The sequence below is a fragment of the Carex rostrata genome, chromosome 26, assembly GCF_964058835.1.
Source record: "Carex rostrata chromosome 26, lpCarRost1.2, whole genome shotgun sequence".
In the NCBI taxonomy this organism is placed as follows: Eukaryota; Viridiplantae; Streptophyta; class Magnoliopsida; order Poales; family Cyperaceae; genus Carex; species Carex rostrata.
In genome coordinates this window covers 298,314-317,198 of record NC_135943.1, presented here as the reverse complement: position 1 = coordinate 317,198, position 18,885 = coordinate 298,314, and the positions used below count along the sequence as shown (strand labels likewise).

Below are 18,885 nucleotides of genomic sequence, written 5' to 3'. Positions count from 1 at the left end.
ATCGATCAAAATTTGACACATACTCTATGGAAAAAAAGAACACATCTCAAATTCAAGTTTTCTACATTAAATAATATTTTTTAAGATATTAAATAAATACACACAAAAAGTTAGAACTACCTTAAAATATTAACAAAACAAAAAGACAGAAAAAAGAATGAAAGGACACGTGCATTGCAAGTAAAGGTGGAGCGAGAGTTTCAAGTTACAGAGGTCAAATGTGAAAGAAGATTAATTATAAAATTTTCATGATAAGTACGTGGTTCAATTTTTCAATACTCATGACATTTTACTCTAAATTATATAGAAAATCATGCATAAAAATTTTGAAAAAAAAAAATTTAGGGTCAATTGACCCCCATATGCAACATGTGCATCCGACCCTGATTGCCTGTAGATCCTTTTCATAGCAAAATAGAAATATTTTCATCACAAAAACTACATTACCGTATTGGTCAAGCATTACCTTCTCTTAACAAGTTCTTCCTCTCAAGATGTTAAAAGAGGTAACAGTTCAAGCATCAAAAGGTTCCTTTCTAAGCCCACAAATTGGCATATGGTTTAAGTGGCATTACTTAATTAACCAAGAAATGAAAAATTTAGTTAATACTTCATGTTAAACTTCAGTTGCCTACATTAATGTTCAAAGTGAATGAAGGCTCCCCATGCATTAAATTTTGCTTGATCTAGGGCATACGTAGTCACCAGATCTTGCTGCCCAGTCAAGGCCCCCCAGCAAAAATAGAGAATTTAGCAAACCTAATAGCTAAACAGGAAAACAAATACAAGGATAAGAAAAAATTAGAAAGATAGGATATATTACTCAACTATTACATCATTATAGTGGAACCATTAAACATCTCTGTTTGTTTTCAGTATAATAAGTTGCAAAAGGGTATTGTTGGCATTCTAAGTCATGACAGATACCTTTACATTGAGTTAAACTGATATACTGGTATCGACAGAGGTAAATGAGCTGGTACACATTTTTGGTTGAAGGCTGTGTAGCTGAGGTATATGGTAGTTGGGGTTAATTAGAGTAAAGAGTACTTAGCATAGACAATATGCTGCTGTACTTAATCTATGTCAGTAATGAAATGGGCCATTTTGGACTTTCTTTCAAAATACTAATGGATCTACATTGTACTCGGCAGGGGCAGCATGAGTATGTTACCTTTTCTTGCACTTGAAACGCTTGAAGTCTCCTTATAAGAACCTCACTTGTCATGCTCATTCTCATGTAAATCTAGAGTTCCTTCATTTGCCGCACAAGTCGAAGGAACATGAGCAAAGCTCTCCTTTGACATACTTGCATCAATACTGGTAACTTTCGGAAAGAGAACCGACATGACATGGTCTCTGTTCCTCAGTTCATCACGGCAAAAGAAGATGGAGTTTGAGGGCAGAATCTGAGAACCATAATTCTTTGCACTGATGACCACCAAAGGATCTCCAACTGATGCAAATGCATCCGCAAATACAACTAATCTTATACTTTCCTCACAACTGTTCATGGATTCCTGAAGCTCATTAGAAAGTTCCTGAGATAAATCACAAGAAACTTTACCATTACCTAACAGTGTCTTATTCACATAGGCCAGGTTAAATATGGTAGCTAATCTCAGAATAGTTGGATGGATTAACTCAGTTGGCAAGTAGCACTGGGATAACCATTCCCGTATCTCCGACTTGTTATGCAGAAACTGACCAACAATATCTAAAATGAACTCAAATATTCTCTGTACCCAGTTCCGGGTGCAGTCATCTAGAACCATCTCCATTGGCGAATCCCAAAAGCTCTTGCAGCCTCGCAAATGGACTATCTGAGAGAGTGTGGATCTGGTAGTAATCATGTAACCTACTGTCCCAAGGCAAGATGAGGCAAAGAACACGAGGAGTTCTAGAAGAAACAGGAAACAATGCGGAGACATGTAATCAGGTTCATCCTTCCAGTCTACACTGTATGTCGCCTGAAGGGCCCTATGGAGTTCCGTGACAAAGGATATCCTATCAAAACCACTGTCGAAATTCTTTTTTAGACTTTCAAAAAGACCCCTCCACTCTGGCTCATCGACACGGTCACTAATTCTGCTGAGCCAGTGGACAGGAAATTTTGTAGTAAGGAGAAGTAACATGGACATCCTACCAAGCTGCTCGTACGTAAGCTGACATTTGCTATGGCTGAGAATTTGGTCAAGTGCCTCATCAACCAATGCAGTTACAGCAGGGAAATTATCAATTGTTACAAGCTGAGTAGCTCTGCTTTTCAAGTCAAGAGGGAAAAACACATCCCAGAAATCCCAGAACAACCCTTCAGCCGAGTAAACAAATTTCTCCATTTTATCAGAATTTCTGCAAAGTTTTAATTGAGTTATAAACTCTGTGATACCATACATAGAAAGAGCAATTATCGCTTTGGTTACTAGACATAGAGGCTGCTTGCGAGATGACAAAACAAGGGACTCTAGTTTCTCCACCACTCTATTACCAGTATCAAACAGTTCCAAATTCCAGTAGCTTTTCGCACATGAAATGTACTCGTGCCTTTTCATTAAACACTGGCCTGTATTAAAATTCTGCATAGAGACTTTCCCACAAGTTTTAATCCAAGATGCATTTGAATTTAACACATGATATACATCCTTGTTATTTTCTCCCATACCCGGCTTTATCCTCACCCCCAAATAATCACTGCAGAGTTCCTCATTCAATGCTGTGCTAAATTTTGTAACCATTTTTCTCCATCGACCCCAGATAACAACCAATGTGTCAAGTGATACCTTATCATTATCCACTGCTTCATGGAACCTCTTTTTTAAATCCAAAACAGGCTCTAGTTCAAAAAGATTCTCGGAGTGTTTTCGAGTTAGATGATGAATAAGGGCATGCAAGGACAAAAACTCAAGCCGAATGTTCCGGCTCTTCTCAGCTTCATTTAATAGCTTCCGCAATTCTGGAAAGGTTTTAGGATTTCCGTTCAGAAGGTACAATTCAGAACAGATTGAATTGTAGAAACGATCTGAAACCTTAATAGCCCGATCTTTCGCCAATGTAAATAAATCCTCTCTGTTTGGAAAAGGTTTCGGGGGCCACCCTTTGCTTTTATAGGACCAAAGACACTTTGTGATCACATGTAACATGACAAGCCGGGTTGCCCTTTCAAAAGAACCCATTTTATTCCAAACCAGTGCCTCCAATAAGACATCTTGTTTTGTTTGCGCAAGTCCAAGAGCCTCGTTTAAGTTGCCTTCTTCCATCTCCACCATTACCAGCTGTTCAACAAGGTTTTTCGATTTTAAAAAATCTCGCATCTTATCTAATGATTGGAACCTCAGAAAATGCATCATTTGCTCAAAATCTTTACGCCCATAAAAACGATTAGCACATCTCTCTATGTAATCATTTCTAATATTGTTCAGCTCACTAAATTTAACTTCATCCGGGCTCACTTTTTTTAATTGGCTCCATCTCTCCAGGAAATCCAAGCCCAGGTCAAAGAGATCTCCTCTGAAGCAAGCCTCAGTGCACTTGGAGAAGCAATTTTCTTTGTAGTACACGTCTGATGCAAGTTGCCATTGCTTTGCCATCATGAAGCAGTCACCAGCATCCTCAAGCCTTGGAGTGGCACATTCCTTCATGTAAATATTACCTAAGTTGACATAAACATATTAGTCTCTTGATGAGATGATAGACCAATTAAGAGATCATACAATACACCATACCTACAGTTAAATCCATTTGCTATGTGGGAAAAGAAAGCCAATTGAAGGCAGGAAATAAAAATTGGAAACTCATTAGCTAGATTTTCATATGCCACACAACAAGTTGATGTGAAAGGTCAGAAAGTAACAGAACTGTGCTCTACAATCCCAATTTTGTTGTCACTTTTACTACCAACTTTTGGTTTCGTAGGCTTTAGTTTGAGGTCCTTCTCTTCTTATGTGGTTAATTCCCAAGTTTGAATTAAGCAAGAAGAAAAAGTTCCTATCAAAAATCACAAGGACTAGTTACCTGCTTGTGAATATTTCCCAAGTTTGATATAGCAACTAGCAGTCTTTTCAGGCATCTCAAGTGTCTTGTAGATTTCTGCTGCTTCATGCAATGCATTTTGCGCCTTTTGCAAGTTAGAGTAAGTGACGCGCTCAGCTGACTCAACAAGCCCAGCTGCTCTGGCCCATTTTTCATTTTTTACATCCCCCGCCTTCTCAAAGCACATTCTTGCCATCTCAAACAGTCCTTTGTTGAATAGCTGCCAACAAAAGAACCACGTGTCAAACAAGGGGGAAACTAGAATAGTTAGATGGTCAATATTTTGAGGAAGCGCAGACTAAACAATTAAAACTTAAAGCTTAGTTGATTGCAACAAATAAAATGAACGGCCAGACCCACTTGGCAACTCAGCAAAGCTTCAATTTACATTTTCAATTTTTCAGATGCCTCCATGAAAAATTTGAACCACCTTGTATTCAGATAAGGAGAAACTTAAAACCCCAAAAAAACATGAAAACAGGCCTGTAAATAAATTTTTTTGCCATGTAATACAAAAGATATCAATCAGTTATAGGAGGTCTTACTTCACACCATTTGTATTATTTTAGTTGTCATAAATCAAATAATCAATCCTAAGACAAACCTCAATACCACGGTCTTGCCAATCATCTCTGGTGCTGGCAGCCTGCATGGCCTCAAAAAAATGTGAATCCAACTGCATGGATTGCACAAGGCCAAGCCTTTTCCAATAATTAAAGATGGGTTTACAGAATTCGTTTGAATTCTCACATATCCATAACCTTTGCCTTGTTCGAGTTATTGCAACATAAAGTTGCTTTAATTCAGAACATAGAAGATGCTGCCTGGTTGAATCAAACTCGGTATATGATCTCGTCATGGAGGGATCAAGTATGCCTTCATTTTCCATAAACCCGTATAGCACTCTCCACTTGTTTTCCATGGGAGATGAACCAAAGAAGTTGAACAATAAAACATCCTGCCAATATAATGTGTTAATGTAGGCAAGTCAAAAGAGAGGTACTCTATGTAATGAAACATCTACTGCTTCCTAATTTGAAACATACCAGAAATATTTAACATATGCATAAAAATATTAGATGTGAGGTTAAGAAAATATTATTGATCTTGAGCACCAACTAGCATAATTGATATTTCATGTTCGAAACTGAATATTTCAATGAGTAGGTATAGGTCAGAAAAGATTTATCCTTTTCATAGGAAATCAATAGCCATTGAACATTTACTTTACAATATAAACTAATGTGCAAAAGGAAATTGATTAAACCCCTTATTTCATTACCTGGAATTCAAGTCCCTTGCTTTCAAATATTGTCAATACTAGAGCTCGTGTACCAAGAATATCTAGAATATCCCTCTTGTCAGAATCATCACGTACTAATATCACTTGCTCTGCCCCAAATCCATTAGGTCCTTCACTGGTGCTGCTATGACTTCCACCAAAAATTGATATAATTGCATTTTCTAAGCCTCCAGATTCTAGAAGAATAGGGGGGTCACCATGAATCAAGCTAGTCTCAGGGTTGAGCTTATCCACCGCAAATGGAAAATAATAGTACAAAAGATCTATCACACTCTGAGCTAATTTCAATACACCAATATGTGTACGGAAATTCTGACTTAGTTGAAATGTATCAGACATGCGGAATTTTTCCTCCTTGCCACTCTGTTCAGATAAGAACTCCAGATAAAAAAGAGATCGTATGTCTTCGAAGCGAAAATCTATCCCTCTTGCTATTGTTTGTGCTGTGTCCCCAGCAAAAACAAATCCTTCCTTGAAATTATTGCAAACATTCTTAAGAAGTGCGATCTGCGTGATTGAGAGATCTTGCACCTCATCGATGTATATAAAATCCATTTTACGACCCATATAACCATCAGTCCTTAAACGGCTATGCAAGCTGTTGACGAAATCTGCCAGATCAAATTCTCTCGCAGTGCACTTCTTCTTCTCATACTCAAGGAAAATGTCATATACTCTTTCCCTAATTTCACTCCTCAGAGAAGAGAATCTCTTGTCAGAGAGTGATATATACTCATCCCTTGTGAGAATACCGTTATCAGAACCAAAGCCACCTTTGATATGGGACATTATTTCAGTAAAAACAGTTGAAGCATTAAGATTTTTGGTCAGATTTGTATTAAAACGGGGCCAGTAGGAACCAAGGAATTTGTCAAAATGAACTTCTTTAGATTGGATTGTTGCATGCACCGCACAGGATTTCAAAACTCCCTGTTGGAATGAAGCTCCCCACCCAACATAGAATTTATCAAAAAAGGAGGAGTTGAGTGTTCCATCTAGCATCATAAGGAACTTGCGAAACGTAATGATCAAAGGGTAATTGTCTGCCATTAATTCATTGAAGCTGTCAGGGATGTCTGCGAAATCATCTAATCCGCCAATGTTGTCATGCATGCTAAGATAATCAACAGAGCCAGAAACAGGAAGTTCACCAGAGTTCGCAAATCTGCAGAGGAAACAACAAATAATAAGCTCATATGCAAACTTTGATTAACCTTTATGTTGTTGTTATTTGTTAATTAATAAGTAGCATCAATCTTAATTTGTTGGCATGATGGTTCAAACAAAGAATAGTTGCACAAAGAGTACAGCAACTTTGTGGCATGGAAGTGCAGTACATAAACACATGAAATATGAGTGACTGCCAGCAAGGCTGCAAGCTCCCATACACACGGATAAAAAAATATACTATTGCAAGTTTAGTTATCCAACAGTGAGAAGAAAACCGGTCGCACAAAACTGAACCAACATAGTTAGATTGAAGAGAAATAGAAAATGGAACATTATGGTATTTGTCTTGACATAAGCAGAAGTTCAGAATGTGGATATTTAGAAACATAAAATTTCATATGCATCGTCACATTTTTCCTATCCCTAATCAAATTTGTCATACAAGAAACATATTTATAGCCTATAACCTATATCATATCAAAAAAAGTTTTTGCCAATATTTCACCCAATTTTGAGCTTACAAATTTTTTTGTCTTAACATTTGGAATTGAATGGTTTATCATAAAGAATTCTTATAATTTGAGTTTCAACACCACCATTTATTTCTAATCATTTTCCTGATCCATTTATATTTTGAGAAATCTCAACAAAGGACTTCTTGAAAGTAGAATTTTTATATTTTTCTGAAATATTAAATTTGTTTTATAAACAGGGCCCTAGTGCTCAGCCTTTACAAGCTAAGAATTGGTAGCAAAAGAACAAAGGGTTTGCAGGAGGATAATGGTCTTGTAAATAATCCGTACGGTCAAATCCAGTTGATTAGCTGGTTGTAGTGGTTTTTAATTGGCCTACTGTAGAGAACCTTGCACGCACTGTCCGTAATGATTTACTCAGTGACAAAATAACTGTTAGTTGCACACTCTAAAGTCCAAACTAGTAGTTCTCTTTTTTCAAATTTGAATAGTAAGAATGTTGTCCAGGCTATTTATCGAAGTAAAAACTAGAACATGGAGAAAATTAAAAACCAAAAGACGTATATTATCATACCTCAAAAGACGGTTAACTTGACAGCGAACCGCAAAGCATAATTTGGGGCTAACTGTAATAAAGACTTGCTTTATGTAGTCAGCTTCTTCCCACTTTTTCATCCCCTCCTCAGCCTGAGAAGGTCCGACATCTTGGTAACCAAGCCCATTTGATGCAACAAAAAATAGCTGCTCCATTCGAACCAACTTAGTAGTGAGGACGGTAGTCTTTCCTGTTCCTGACCTTCCCAATATAAACAAACTGGATGGAAACCGAACTATCACACTTTCCTGGTCATTCAGCTCGAAAGGAATGTCAACCACCGATCCATCATGTGTGATGAGCAAATGTTTAATTGCACCCGAAGATAAAGCATAAAATTTCATCAGAACAAGGCTCTCATTCACCTTAGAATTCTCCAAAAGACTTGAAGCAGTGTTGATTGGATCTTGGTCTTCTACATTTAAATCATCAGCATTGAAGTCCTTTTTGTATTGCTCTATGTCTTCCCCATCCGTCCATTTCATTGGAACTTCATCCATCCTGATCAATTAACAGAATGTTCAGTACAGAATATTCTCATTATAGAAACATGAAAGATTCAAACAGCATCCCAACTATTATTTAGGCTGTGACCGCAATCAACATTTTGTGCATACAATCGAGCAGTCAAAGGAAGATATATGTAAATTATCTCCTCATTCAAAACAAATAAATGCTCCAGAGTTCAATTGGTTGGTTGTTCGATTTACACAAAGCTTGATTGCAAATAGCAATTCCCTCATTTAAACTAAATAAAAAATTACCATCAAACAGCTATACAAAATTTCAAGGACATAATCAAAATGAGAGATATATACCCCTCCACACAAACAGCTTTACATCGTTCCAAGTAATCTTCAGTGTACATCAAAAACATATGTTCCATACGCTTGGCGAGTCTATTAACCAGAGAAAGTGGAAGAAGGTCCCACAACTTTATTATCTGAGAGTACGTTTTCTTCGTCCCCTTCTCCAAATCGACACTCCACACCAAGTATAGCTCCGCCACTTTATAAATTTTAGCAAGACGGGAAGAATCACTGATGTCAACATTTCTCCTCTTTGACCTCCAACCACTTGCAATCCTCAACAACATCTGCATCACCACCATTCTGGTATGTCTTGATTTTAATCGTGCAAAAGATCTTGAAAAATCATTGCTGAAGACCACCTTGACAAAAAAAAGAGAGCAAGACACTATAAGCAAAGATGAACGATGTTTTGATGCTGTAATTGCTTATACAGGACTTAGATCCGACCTCATTTTCAACTGAGAATAGTATTTATTATTTTAATCCCTAGAACAGTACAGTTTTGTGCTACACAGGATAATCCAAATTCACCGGGAAAATCTTCTGGCGAAAAAATGATAGGATTCACTATACCGTCACTTTCATTGCTTGCACAACATCAGGAGGCACATGAAGCACACTGTGGGGATTCTTTTTGACAGTTTTTTTAACCAGCATATAGCCGCAGTTTCAATTATATACTAACTACCTTTTTGTCAATGTAGCTTTAGTAATTTCTGAAGCTGAATTGCACATCATGAAATATTGTTCAACTATTGATCGATTCAATAGTATATTTTAGCAGTAGATAACTACAATCAGTATATCAATCTCACTTTGTCCTTAAAATTTGTGTCAAATTAAAATTGCATCTTTCCAACATTTTATTCATCGTATCTCAGAAATGATTGATAAAAATAATAATATCTGGTCATGAAATTTATACTTTAGTAAAGTGTCATTGCTTACTTTCCAGCTAGCTGAGGGAAACAGATCAGAACTTGGGTTGAGCAAATCATTCATTTGGTCCAGCCCAGTTTTGACTTCAGAAATCACTTTTGCAAAATCTTCATTGTCCTTTGCATGAAATAAACATCCACGATGTTCAGCATCAAAGACAATATCTGACCATATGGTCCCACTTTTCATCAGGGTACCAGCACTTCCAACTATCCAGATGCAATGTCTGGAGCATTTCAGATTCCAAAGAAATAAAAAGGAAGATTCAGTATAATACCTTCATAAAAATGAATTTGTATCCTTGGAGTTAACTCAAATTTTGAGTTAAGATCTGGACCGTACGATTTAGATCCACACTAATGTTAAAGGGCCCCATGCGTTATAGGCGTGGGCCGGATTGATCCAAATTCTGATTGCACGGTACAAAAATTAACTCAATCGGCACGTTAATGCAGTGGATATGGATTCCATAAAAATAACAACAAAAAAAGCTTTGCAAATTAAAACAAATGAGAAACCATACTGTGCTCTTGTAAGTGCAGCATTAGTTATTTGATTGTCATGAATAAAACCAACATCTCCTTGACTGTTGCATCTGACAGTCGAAAGTATTATCACATCATTCTGTTGGCCTTGAAATCCATCAATCGACCCGACTCTTACTTCAAATCCAGCATCACAATCATAATTCTTTCCAATTTTTTTCTTAATGAAGCTAACTTGTGCAGTATATGGAGAAACAATACCAACTTTAAGCTTTCCTCCACTACTCTTCCAACCTACAATAGAAAAGGAATATAAATTAGTTGCATGTTTGAAATCATAGTATAGAAATGCTAGTATGTTTTGTATTACAAAGATCAAATAGTGGATTCAAGACTGACAGTGAAATAAAAAAGAACATATAAAGAAAGAAAGTGAAGAAGTGATAATATCCCAAATAATATTGAAATTCAAAAATAGGACTACAGAAAAATTAAACATAATTCTGGGCAAGATAGCAACTAATTACTGTTAAGTGTGAGAACTTATTTGAAATAATTGGAGTTGCTTTTCAGTTCATTCAAAAATGTTATTTAAATAACAGGAGTTCATAATATAAATTATAATACTTTATTAGGGCGTTTCAGTTCATACAAAAATATTATTTAAATAACAGGAGTTCATAATATAAATTCTAATACTTCATTAGCTAACAAGGTTAAACCTACATTCATACAAGCATTTGATCATATGCAGCACAACAGCAACTTCAACCAAATTCATTAGACTTGTTCCTTCGTCACCTGCTGCTTCCCGTCCATCAGAGACATTAATAAAAGCATAACTCCCAAACATGAAATCAGAATAGTTCTTGTTATATTCATCTCTCTTGACATTTGGAGCATCCAAAATCTTTCCATTATAAAAACGATTATTGGGGAAGAGGCTCATGGATGGGTGCATTCGATATTGAATGTTGAGCAGATGTTTTTCAATGCCTAGTGACACCAACCTCTCGAAAAGGCTCCTCCCAAATCCAGCTCTTTTGCTAATCTATTGAAGAGGGTACACCATCATAATTTATAAATAATCAATGGATACTGAGATATTCATAAGAACATAAACTATAATGCAAATTGTACCACTGGCCCTCATGTAAATTAATAGGTCACTGAACTGATGCCAACGTTACAAAATTTCGGGAGGCTTGAAAAGCTATAATATGTTAGTTGCTAGGGACAAGGAGATAACCGATGCAATATTAATTAACTATGTTTCATTTTCCATATAGCAAATGAACCTTACTGAATGATATTTGGTGTAATAATTACTAATTTTACAAAATATCTATTAGTTAAAAAACCTAGAGAAGAAACTATGTCCTTCTTGAATTTACAAAAGGATCCATACTCAGTAACCAAATGGCATAGTCTTCTGTGTATGTGTCAATAATCAATACCAACATAATTATGGCAATCTTTACAAAATTATTACAATATAATCACCAGAAGAACGGATTAGAAGAACTTACCAGGCTTTCAACTCGTCCTGGCAACTGAAATTCATCACCTACCAAAAGTGCATGCTTCACCTGCTTAAGCATCAATGGAATCAACAATTCGCATTCTTTAAGTTGGGCAGCTTCATCCACCACTACCACATCAAAACAATTTGTCTTTGCATCGTGCAACATATATGAACTCGATGCAGTACAGAAGACAACAGATGCATTTTCAAGGCAGAAATCCCTGACTGAAATCCCATTGGTCAGAGGGTGTAAAGAAATTTCAAGCGTAGACTCAAGATGTTTTAACTGTTGAAGACATTCCACCCCTATTTCAATCAACGTCTGTGTGAGAGTTCGAGTTGTCACAGAATCTTCAAAGGACCGCTCATTTGTAGATAACTGTCTGCCCATTTGTCCGAGCAAATCTAAGAGCGAAACCATGCTCATGCAATTATCAGGAGAGAGATACTGTCTGGGAAGATGAACAAACAAACATAAAAAGCATCTCCTGAGAATGTTCTCCATTTCATTGAATTTACTCTGTAGATAATTTCCAATGGACAATATCACTCTGCTGCCTTCTCCTTGGCTTTCTTCGATAGACAAATGACACTTTGAGACATATTCTTCAAGAAAATCAATCATTGAATCCACACCATGCTTCCAACCAGTTGTTGGTGAAAGCCAATTCTCAAGCTGCAAAACACGGTTCTCTAGCAAAACATCCTCTATATCACCACAGATACCCATTTGCTCTCTACTACCAAACACCACCACACCTGCTAAAGTGGAAGGCATTCTATTCAAATGACCGTTTTGCCCATCAGAATTCTTGAGAAACTGAAGCAGCTGGGAGCAAACCTCCGTGACTGCAACATCGGTTGGGGCATATGTTAGAGTATGGATTTGCATTTTCATCAAACACCAAAGTATTGCAACTATAGTAGTCGTCTTTCCAGTGCCTGGTGGCCCCCACACAAGCTTCAGAGAGCTTAACTCCTCGCATTTTATGGCATTGATGGCAGATTTCATAGCCTCCATTTGTGATTGATTAAGGTTTGCCGACACTGTATGCCTCAAAAGACTAGTCAACTCAGGGTCACACTCTTCATGGTGAATATCAGATATGATTTCTTCCTGTATATATAAAAAATAAAATAAACATAGTGCACAATTAATTGAAATTAAAATTCGAATTTTGAAACAGAAACTGCTAGTCTGAGTTGAATAGTAGCCACAAAAATCTCCAAACTGAAATTACCACTACTGTATCAGTATATGCCAAGTCAATCTAGGAAATTTGTATGAATAGATTTTATAGAGATGACTAGCATGAGACAGCTAGCTTACCATGTTATTCCTGGAGAGGGCTTTCTTGATAAGTGTTAAATTTCCATCGGTACCTTTAGATGCTAGTGTATTCCAAATTCGAATATCTGTTACAATATTCGTCAAGAAGGTTGCATGATTACATCTGTTTATCTCACCAGATGATGCAATCATTGGTGGCACACTGATAGTAAACCGCATCACCAAAACCTCATCCACCAAAATCTCCTCAACCTCTGTTACTATGGCTAAACTATACACAACTCCATGTCTCAGCAATGCGTTGGCAGTCTCGGGTCTCAAACTTGATAATACAAAAGTATCACCATTCTTTGGTTGGTACAATTTGTGCTCACAAGCAAACCCGTCCGCCAGAATATCCATCATACAAGTGGCCTTACTTCGGTTATGACACAACTGGATGTGCTTAATCTTGAAATGAGGTGATTGTGAGATTGCATCAAAGCAAGAAGATAACTTAGCCCGAACTTCTTCAATGAGAGGAAGTGTGAATGACTGTAGGTAATCTCCCACAGACTGAAATTCATCGGGGATTCTTTTAACCTAAGAAAACATTTAAAAGTAAAAAAGTCAGTTTAATCTATAACTTGAAAAATACACAAATGGTGCATTTCTGTAGGAATCGACGGGATGCCCTTTCATTACATTTTTATCTCGTTAGACTCAATCATATGTGTACTGTACACTCCTTACATTAACTTATTTCCTGTAAAATATTTCCCTTGCATGTATGACATTGACACACAAGTTCGTAATAGTATATCTACCATCAGTGCAATTAATTATGATTTGTTCCTTTTGAAACTCTAAAATGGAAATAAACTGATTTCTTAGAGAGGAGAAAAATTGAATCAATTTTTTTTGACTAAAACCTCCATATCAGCTGTCCCATATCTCACTATGAATAGGCAAAAATGCCGGTGCGGTAGTCTATTAGAACTACCAATCATTATAGATAGTGCATTAATACTGGGATAAGATCAAATCAGGTTTTCTTACATTTTACAATTTTCCTTTTTACTATACGCACCATTTAAATTTCTTAACGAAAGTAGCTTTATTTTCACACAGGTGAAACTAAAATCAAGCAAGTTAAAAGTAATTCGTATCAAAAGTCCGAAATAATTTAATATCCTAAATTGCAATCCTATCCCTCTTGCAAAAAAAATGCATACAGTCTACAACAAGGTAGCAGCTCTTCCATGCGATCCTATAGAAAACACCTTTTCCTCTGACTCACTGTACTAAATTATCGTTTAGAAAATTCACCTGATCAGTGTAAAGGTTTTGGTTCAGTATATCTTCAATCCGCCATGAAAGCACTACTTCCATTTCCATGGATGCGCTTGATAGTGTAGTGAAACTGAAGAGACTTGAGTGCTGGGTTCTTCTTTTAAATAATTCAAAGAAATTTAGAACGCGACTGCAAATCTCTTGGTCTTCTTCGCTTTTTTGTCGTTTCAACTTCCAAATTAACCCTCTGTTAAAAATCCATTGGACCAAATGCTGTTATTTAGTACTGACTAGTGGGTCCATACAGAAATCAAGTGTATTGATCGCTTATAGCCTTAATTTCTTGAGAGATGACACAGATTTTGTTTCAGGGAATCTGAAACAGAAGAGCCAGACTCTTTGAATGTCTTGGAAAACGAGAAGCTGAATTGACAATACATCTTCTCCATGTAGGCCAAACAGGGGGCGTAGATAGACAGCTACAGAGGACTTGGTATGTATATTACATCATATTTTTTTGCACTTCTTACAAGAAAATGATTTTATGATCTCAGTAAATAAAAATTGAAATGTATATCAATCATTCACTAAGAAAAACAATCTTTTATGTGTCTATCCTGCATAATCGTAAAACATTCATATTTATATTTTATAGATTAATTTGATAACTGTATACATGTCTAAAACATTAAACATCTTATGATTGAACGCAGGATGAATTCAAGATAAATTATAAAAGCATGATATTACGTGTTCAAAAGTTTATACTGAATTTATACATTCTGAAAAATCATGGATAAATGTGTTTGAAGTTTGAACCTGATCCTCATGTCATACTTAAAAAAAAATTAAAATATTCTGAACAACCAATATATTTGATCAGAAGTGTAAGATGCATGCATTCAATCTTGAGCTTTATGATCATTTTTGAGAGAATGAAACTTTTTTTAGCAATAGGAGAACTAGATTTTGCCCCTGATATTTTTGTTAAATTGCGAGCCGACTGATTTTTTTTCTCTAGAAATATGGATGCCCCTGATTGTTTCATTCCTTTTAAATAACAAAAATGTTTTCCATGCGGGTCATGATATCAACACTACTAATTTGTTTATTAACACAACACTATCTAAATATTTTAATATATAGACAAATTTATCCTTTATTAACTATTTCCTTAAAAAACAGTATCTCTCATTCACCATTTTTCTTTCCTTAAAAGTTTCTTAGAAAATAATAATAGTCCTTCACTCTCATACATTATTATATATTTTTATTTCTTTAAAAGTTAAATTAATAAATTAAATAAATATCTGATCATATTCGTTATTTATATTTTTCATCATACTTTTAAGATTTTTAAATATATTACAAAAATGAAATATTTTATTATATTATTGAAAATCTATCATTATATTCGTTTATTTTACCCAACTCCACAAATATCTACTTAAAGGAAAAAAATTGGCAATATTTTTTGTTGGATATAAATTTTGGATACTAATATGTATAAATTTCACCAACAATACTTTTTTCCAGATGGGATTTTTTCAATTATTTTTTCATTGAATATATTCATTACTATATTTGTTATAGATAATAAAACTCATTTAAATGAAGAAATCAAGAAAAAAAACATGTTTGAAAAAGGGTTTTTCAAAATGAAAAACGTTTATAATATATATTTTAAATGAAGATTCCATGCATGTTGTAATATTTTGAATATTTGTGTTATAATTAAATTTATTAATTGTCAAAAAAAATATTTTACTATTGAGAAAAGAGAAATATAGATAAGTTTTTAATTTTATTATTATTTTTGGATGGGGAGAGGATGGGAAAATATCATGGGACGGTGGACAGGGAGTATATGTATTTTTTGTACTTTTTAGATAAACAAGATTTCAATTCAGATAATAGAAAGCGATCCATAAAAATCAGTTTGTTTTAAAAGAAAATAGTAGAAAATAAAAAAGAACCTTCTAATAGCTTGATAAATAACAATAGAATCATTGAAAGATCCAATCTATTATTTTTTTTCTCTATAAAGAAGATAGACAGATTAAGAAAGTACATTAAAAATATATTAGCATTAAAAAAATTTCAAATTAAAGAAGCAACAAAAGTAATTGATTGTGGAGGGCAATTTTGTCTATTAAATAGAAATTTTAAATTTTGTTGTATTAATAACATATTTTATAGTGTTAATATCAGCTCCCTTTCCACGCCTTGTGATATACTCGATAATTTTCCTATCTCAACAAGCAACATTGACAATCCGTTGTTGACTGCTTAGATATTACACAAAACGATTATCACAGCGCGTGCTCTCTCTCTCTCTTTTCTTCTCTCCTTTTTTTGAAAAGATTGCTCCCTCCGTTTTTTTTTTTTTTAGTACCTCGACTCCATTTTTATTGTCTGTAGAGGATCCGTATCCTCCCAGGTACCTGACTCAACACAATTGAAACGGACGGCTCAGATTTACTCTCAGCCGGTCGAGATTCGGAATAACAGAGGGGCATGATTATTTGTGCTTTGAGATGCATGCCAATCTATTTTCGGACCGTCCGATTCAATTCTAACCCGAGGGGATACGAATTCATCTGTAGGTTAGCCCACCGTAGTTTGATTTGACTGTATAATTAAAAAAAACGACAATCAATGCAGATTACATAGCGAGCCCTCAGCCCTGCGCCCCTGCCAATTAAAAAGATGGAACTTGGATTTTTTTGACAAACAATGCATCCGAAAATATAAATACTTTGGTATCTCGATCTCCACTGTGAAATCCAATTATCTCCATTTCTCTCATTTTAGATGCATTTCGGGTTTCAATTTGCCCTGTTGTTTTCTTAAACAACGAAGGATAAATATATATGGATACATTCTCTATTTTTTAAATGTAGTAGAAAATTTGGATTACCTTATTCTGATAAGATAATGAGCTATCTATTCTAGGCATCCGGCCAATTACTCAAAATAAAAGAAATAGCTCTTCTTGGTTTTTGTATTCTGATTTAAACAAACTTAATATTTCTTTCACTGGGTTAGGTAGGGCAGAGACTATTTTTTTGTAAAATTAAGTCAGATACCTTAGCCGCATTATTTGTTGTATGTTTATTAAATAATATTGTTACTTGTTGTACAGTTAAATAAAGGAGAGAAAAATATGATCCAGAAAAGAGGCATGTGATTATTACTATTTATTGTAAAGTTTACATCAGTCAACAGATATGTGAAAATTTCCGAAATTTTTATTAATAAAAAATATATTAAATAAATATCGAGATTAGAGAACGGTTTTGAGTTTTTTTCGAGATATAGGAAAAACGTGATGAAAAATCATGGCCTCTGAACGTCATGGCTTATCACGGCCATCTTAGCGCTTAATTAATCATCCTCCATTTTAACTGAACCGCGCAAGGAAAAAAAACCCTGACCGTGATAGATAGTAACAGCCAGAGGCAGAGAAATAAAAATAAAAACCCTGGCAGTGATAAATAGTAACAGAGGAGGAAAAATAAATAAATAGGGAACCTAAATTTGACTAACAACAAAAAGAAAGGTAAAGGTCGTATACTTCTTCAAAACTTGTACAAGTCACACTAGTCAGAGACGGTCAATTACTCGATTCCCCTGACTTTTTCAATTTTGGAAAATCTCAACCGTTCAAATACTCTTTGATTATAAACACCCTTGCAATTGAATATTCAATCAGATGAGAAAGCATTAATTTTTCACCTGGCCATTCCTGTCTATCGCGGACAAGTTTTTTTTTTCGCAAACTCTGGCCGTTCCTGTCTACCGCGAACATGGTTTTTTTGGTTTTTTTCTAATTCAGTTAGAAAATAGTTAATCTGCTGCTAATTCTGGCCGTAGTAAACCATAACGTCCAAAGGCCATGATGAAACACCATGTTTTTCCTATATCTCGAAAAAATTAAAAGTGTTATCTAATCTCAATATTTATTTAGTATATTTTCTATTAATAAAAATTTTGTTCTCTGAAATTAACATCACATCACATCAATCAATGATATATGCACTTTTTTTTTTTTCTCTTTTCTCCATCTCGTAATGGATTGTTTGTGACTGTAGCCTACCAAAAAGGCAACCGCACACATGTAGTTCGCATGTAGAAATAATTTAATCATTACAACTCATCATTTAGATATAACAAGAATGCAATTCAGAAATAATTTGTTGATTCTATAACATGCCCATTTTATATATAATATCCTACAAAAAATTACTAGATCAACCCTTAGATTTCAAAAATTTCAAAATTTGCTCTGACCGCTCTAAAGTGAGGCAGTCCACTTCAAGATCCAACCGCCCCACAGTGGTGTGATTAGCTCTGGAAGTGAACTGCTCCACAATGAAGCGATTAGCTATAAATGTTCTATAAATAGTGGTTTTCTCTCTCCTGCCCACTTACAATTCATTTTCAGCAGAGGAGAAAGAGGAAGAGAAAAAAGGCGATTTATAAATGCCCTATAAATGCTCATGTTTATCTCCTTTTCTGGTACCGCATCGACCCCTTCAGCATCAATATCAGTTTCATTATGATCAACAATGTTTAACAGTCTAGGTACTATCTCTGGTACAAATGAAAATCTAGCTTGGATTATGGGTTCAAGTGGGGGTGGTAGTGGTGGTAACTCGAGAATAAAATCAGGGTATAATTAGAGGTATAATCTTGGTCTGATACATAATTGTCATAAACCAGTGGTACATAACCCGAGTTGTAATGATCCGAATTCACAAAACCCGTATTTTTGCTAGAACTTCCAACCCCGGGTTGAACCGGAACTCTCCTTGAATATATGCCCATTACAGAGATATTCCCTGACTCAAATATATTATAAATACTTCTCCATATTTCCTCATCTGGTATAGGATACCTGACGATGTAAGGTATATTAGCCCCTTTATGTGTCAATTCGGGTACACAAGTCTAATTCATACTGGTTGGGGTTTACAACAGACTTTTCA

General features: G+C 35.2%; 1 protein-coding gene across 1 annotated transcript; it reads right to left on the bottom strand.

The window, feature by feature from the left end:
• Positions 1–1,217: 1,217 nt before the first annotated feature.
• LOC144544042 (uncharacterized) lies at positions 1,218–13,999 on the bottom strand. Its single transcript, XM_078292461.1, has 12 exons — positions 13,931–13,999; positions 12,662–13,204; positions 11,336–12,448; positions 10,533–10,857; positions 9,845–10,100; positions 9,331–9,547; positions 8,389–8,741; positions 7,550–8,071; positions 5,312–6,497; positions 4,634–4,987; positions 4,012–4,249; positions 1,218–3,649 (listed from the first exon to the last, which is right to left on the bottom strand). Exons 1-12 carry the CDS (start codon positions 13,997–13,999, stop codon positions 1,218–1,220), a joined length of 7,608 nt encoding a protein of 2,535 aa, XP_078148587.1.
• Between the last annotated feature and the right edge of the window lie 4,886 nt (positions 14,000–18,885).

What these genes read in the sequence shown, in the direction of transcription:
- LOC144544042 (XM_078292461.1), bottom strand. Translation starts at nt 13,999, where the DNA reads ATGGAAATGGAAGTAGTGCTTTCATGGCGGATTGAAGATATACTGAAC. An exon ending in AAAACCTTTACACTGATCAG is followed by an intron (nt 13,205 to 13,930) that starts GTGAATTTTCTA and finishes ATGTTTTCTTAG; the next exon opens with GTTAAAAGAATCCCCGATGA. An exon ending in CCCTCTCCAGGAATAACATG is followed by an intron (nt 12,449 to 12,661) that starts GTAAGCTAGCTG and finishes TTATATATACAG; the next exon opens with GAAGAAATCATATCTGATAT.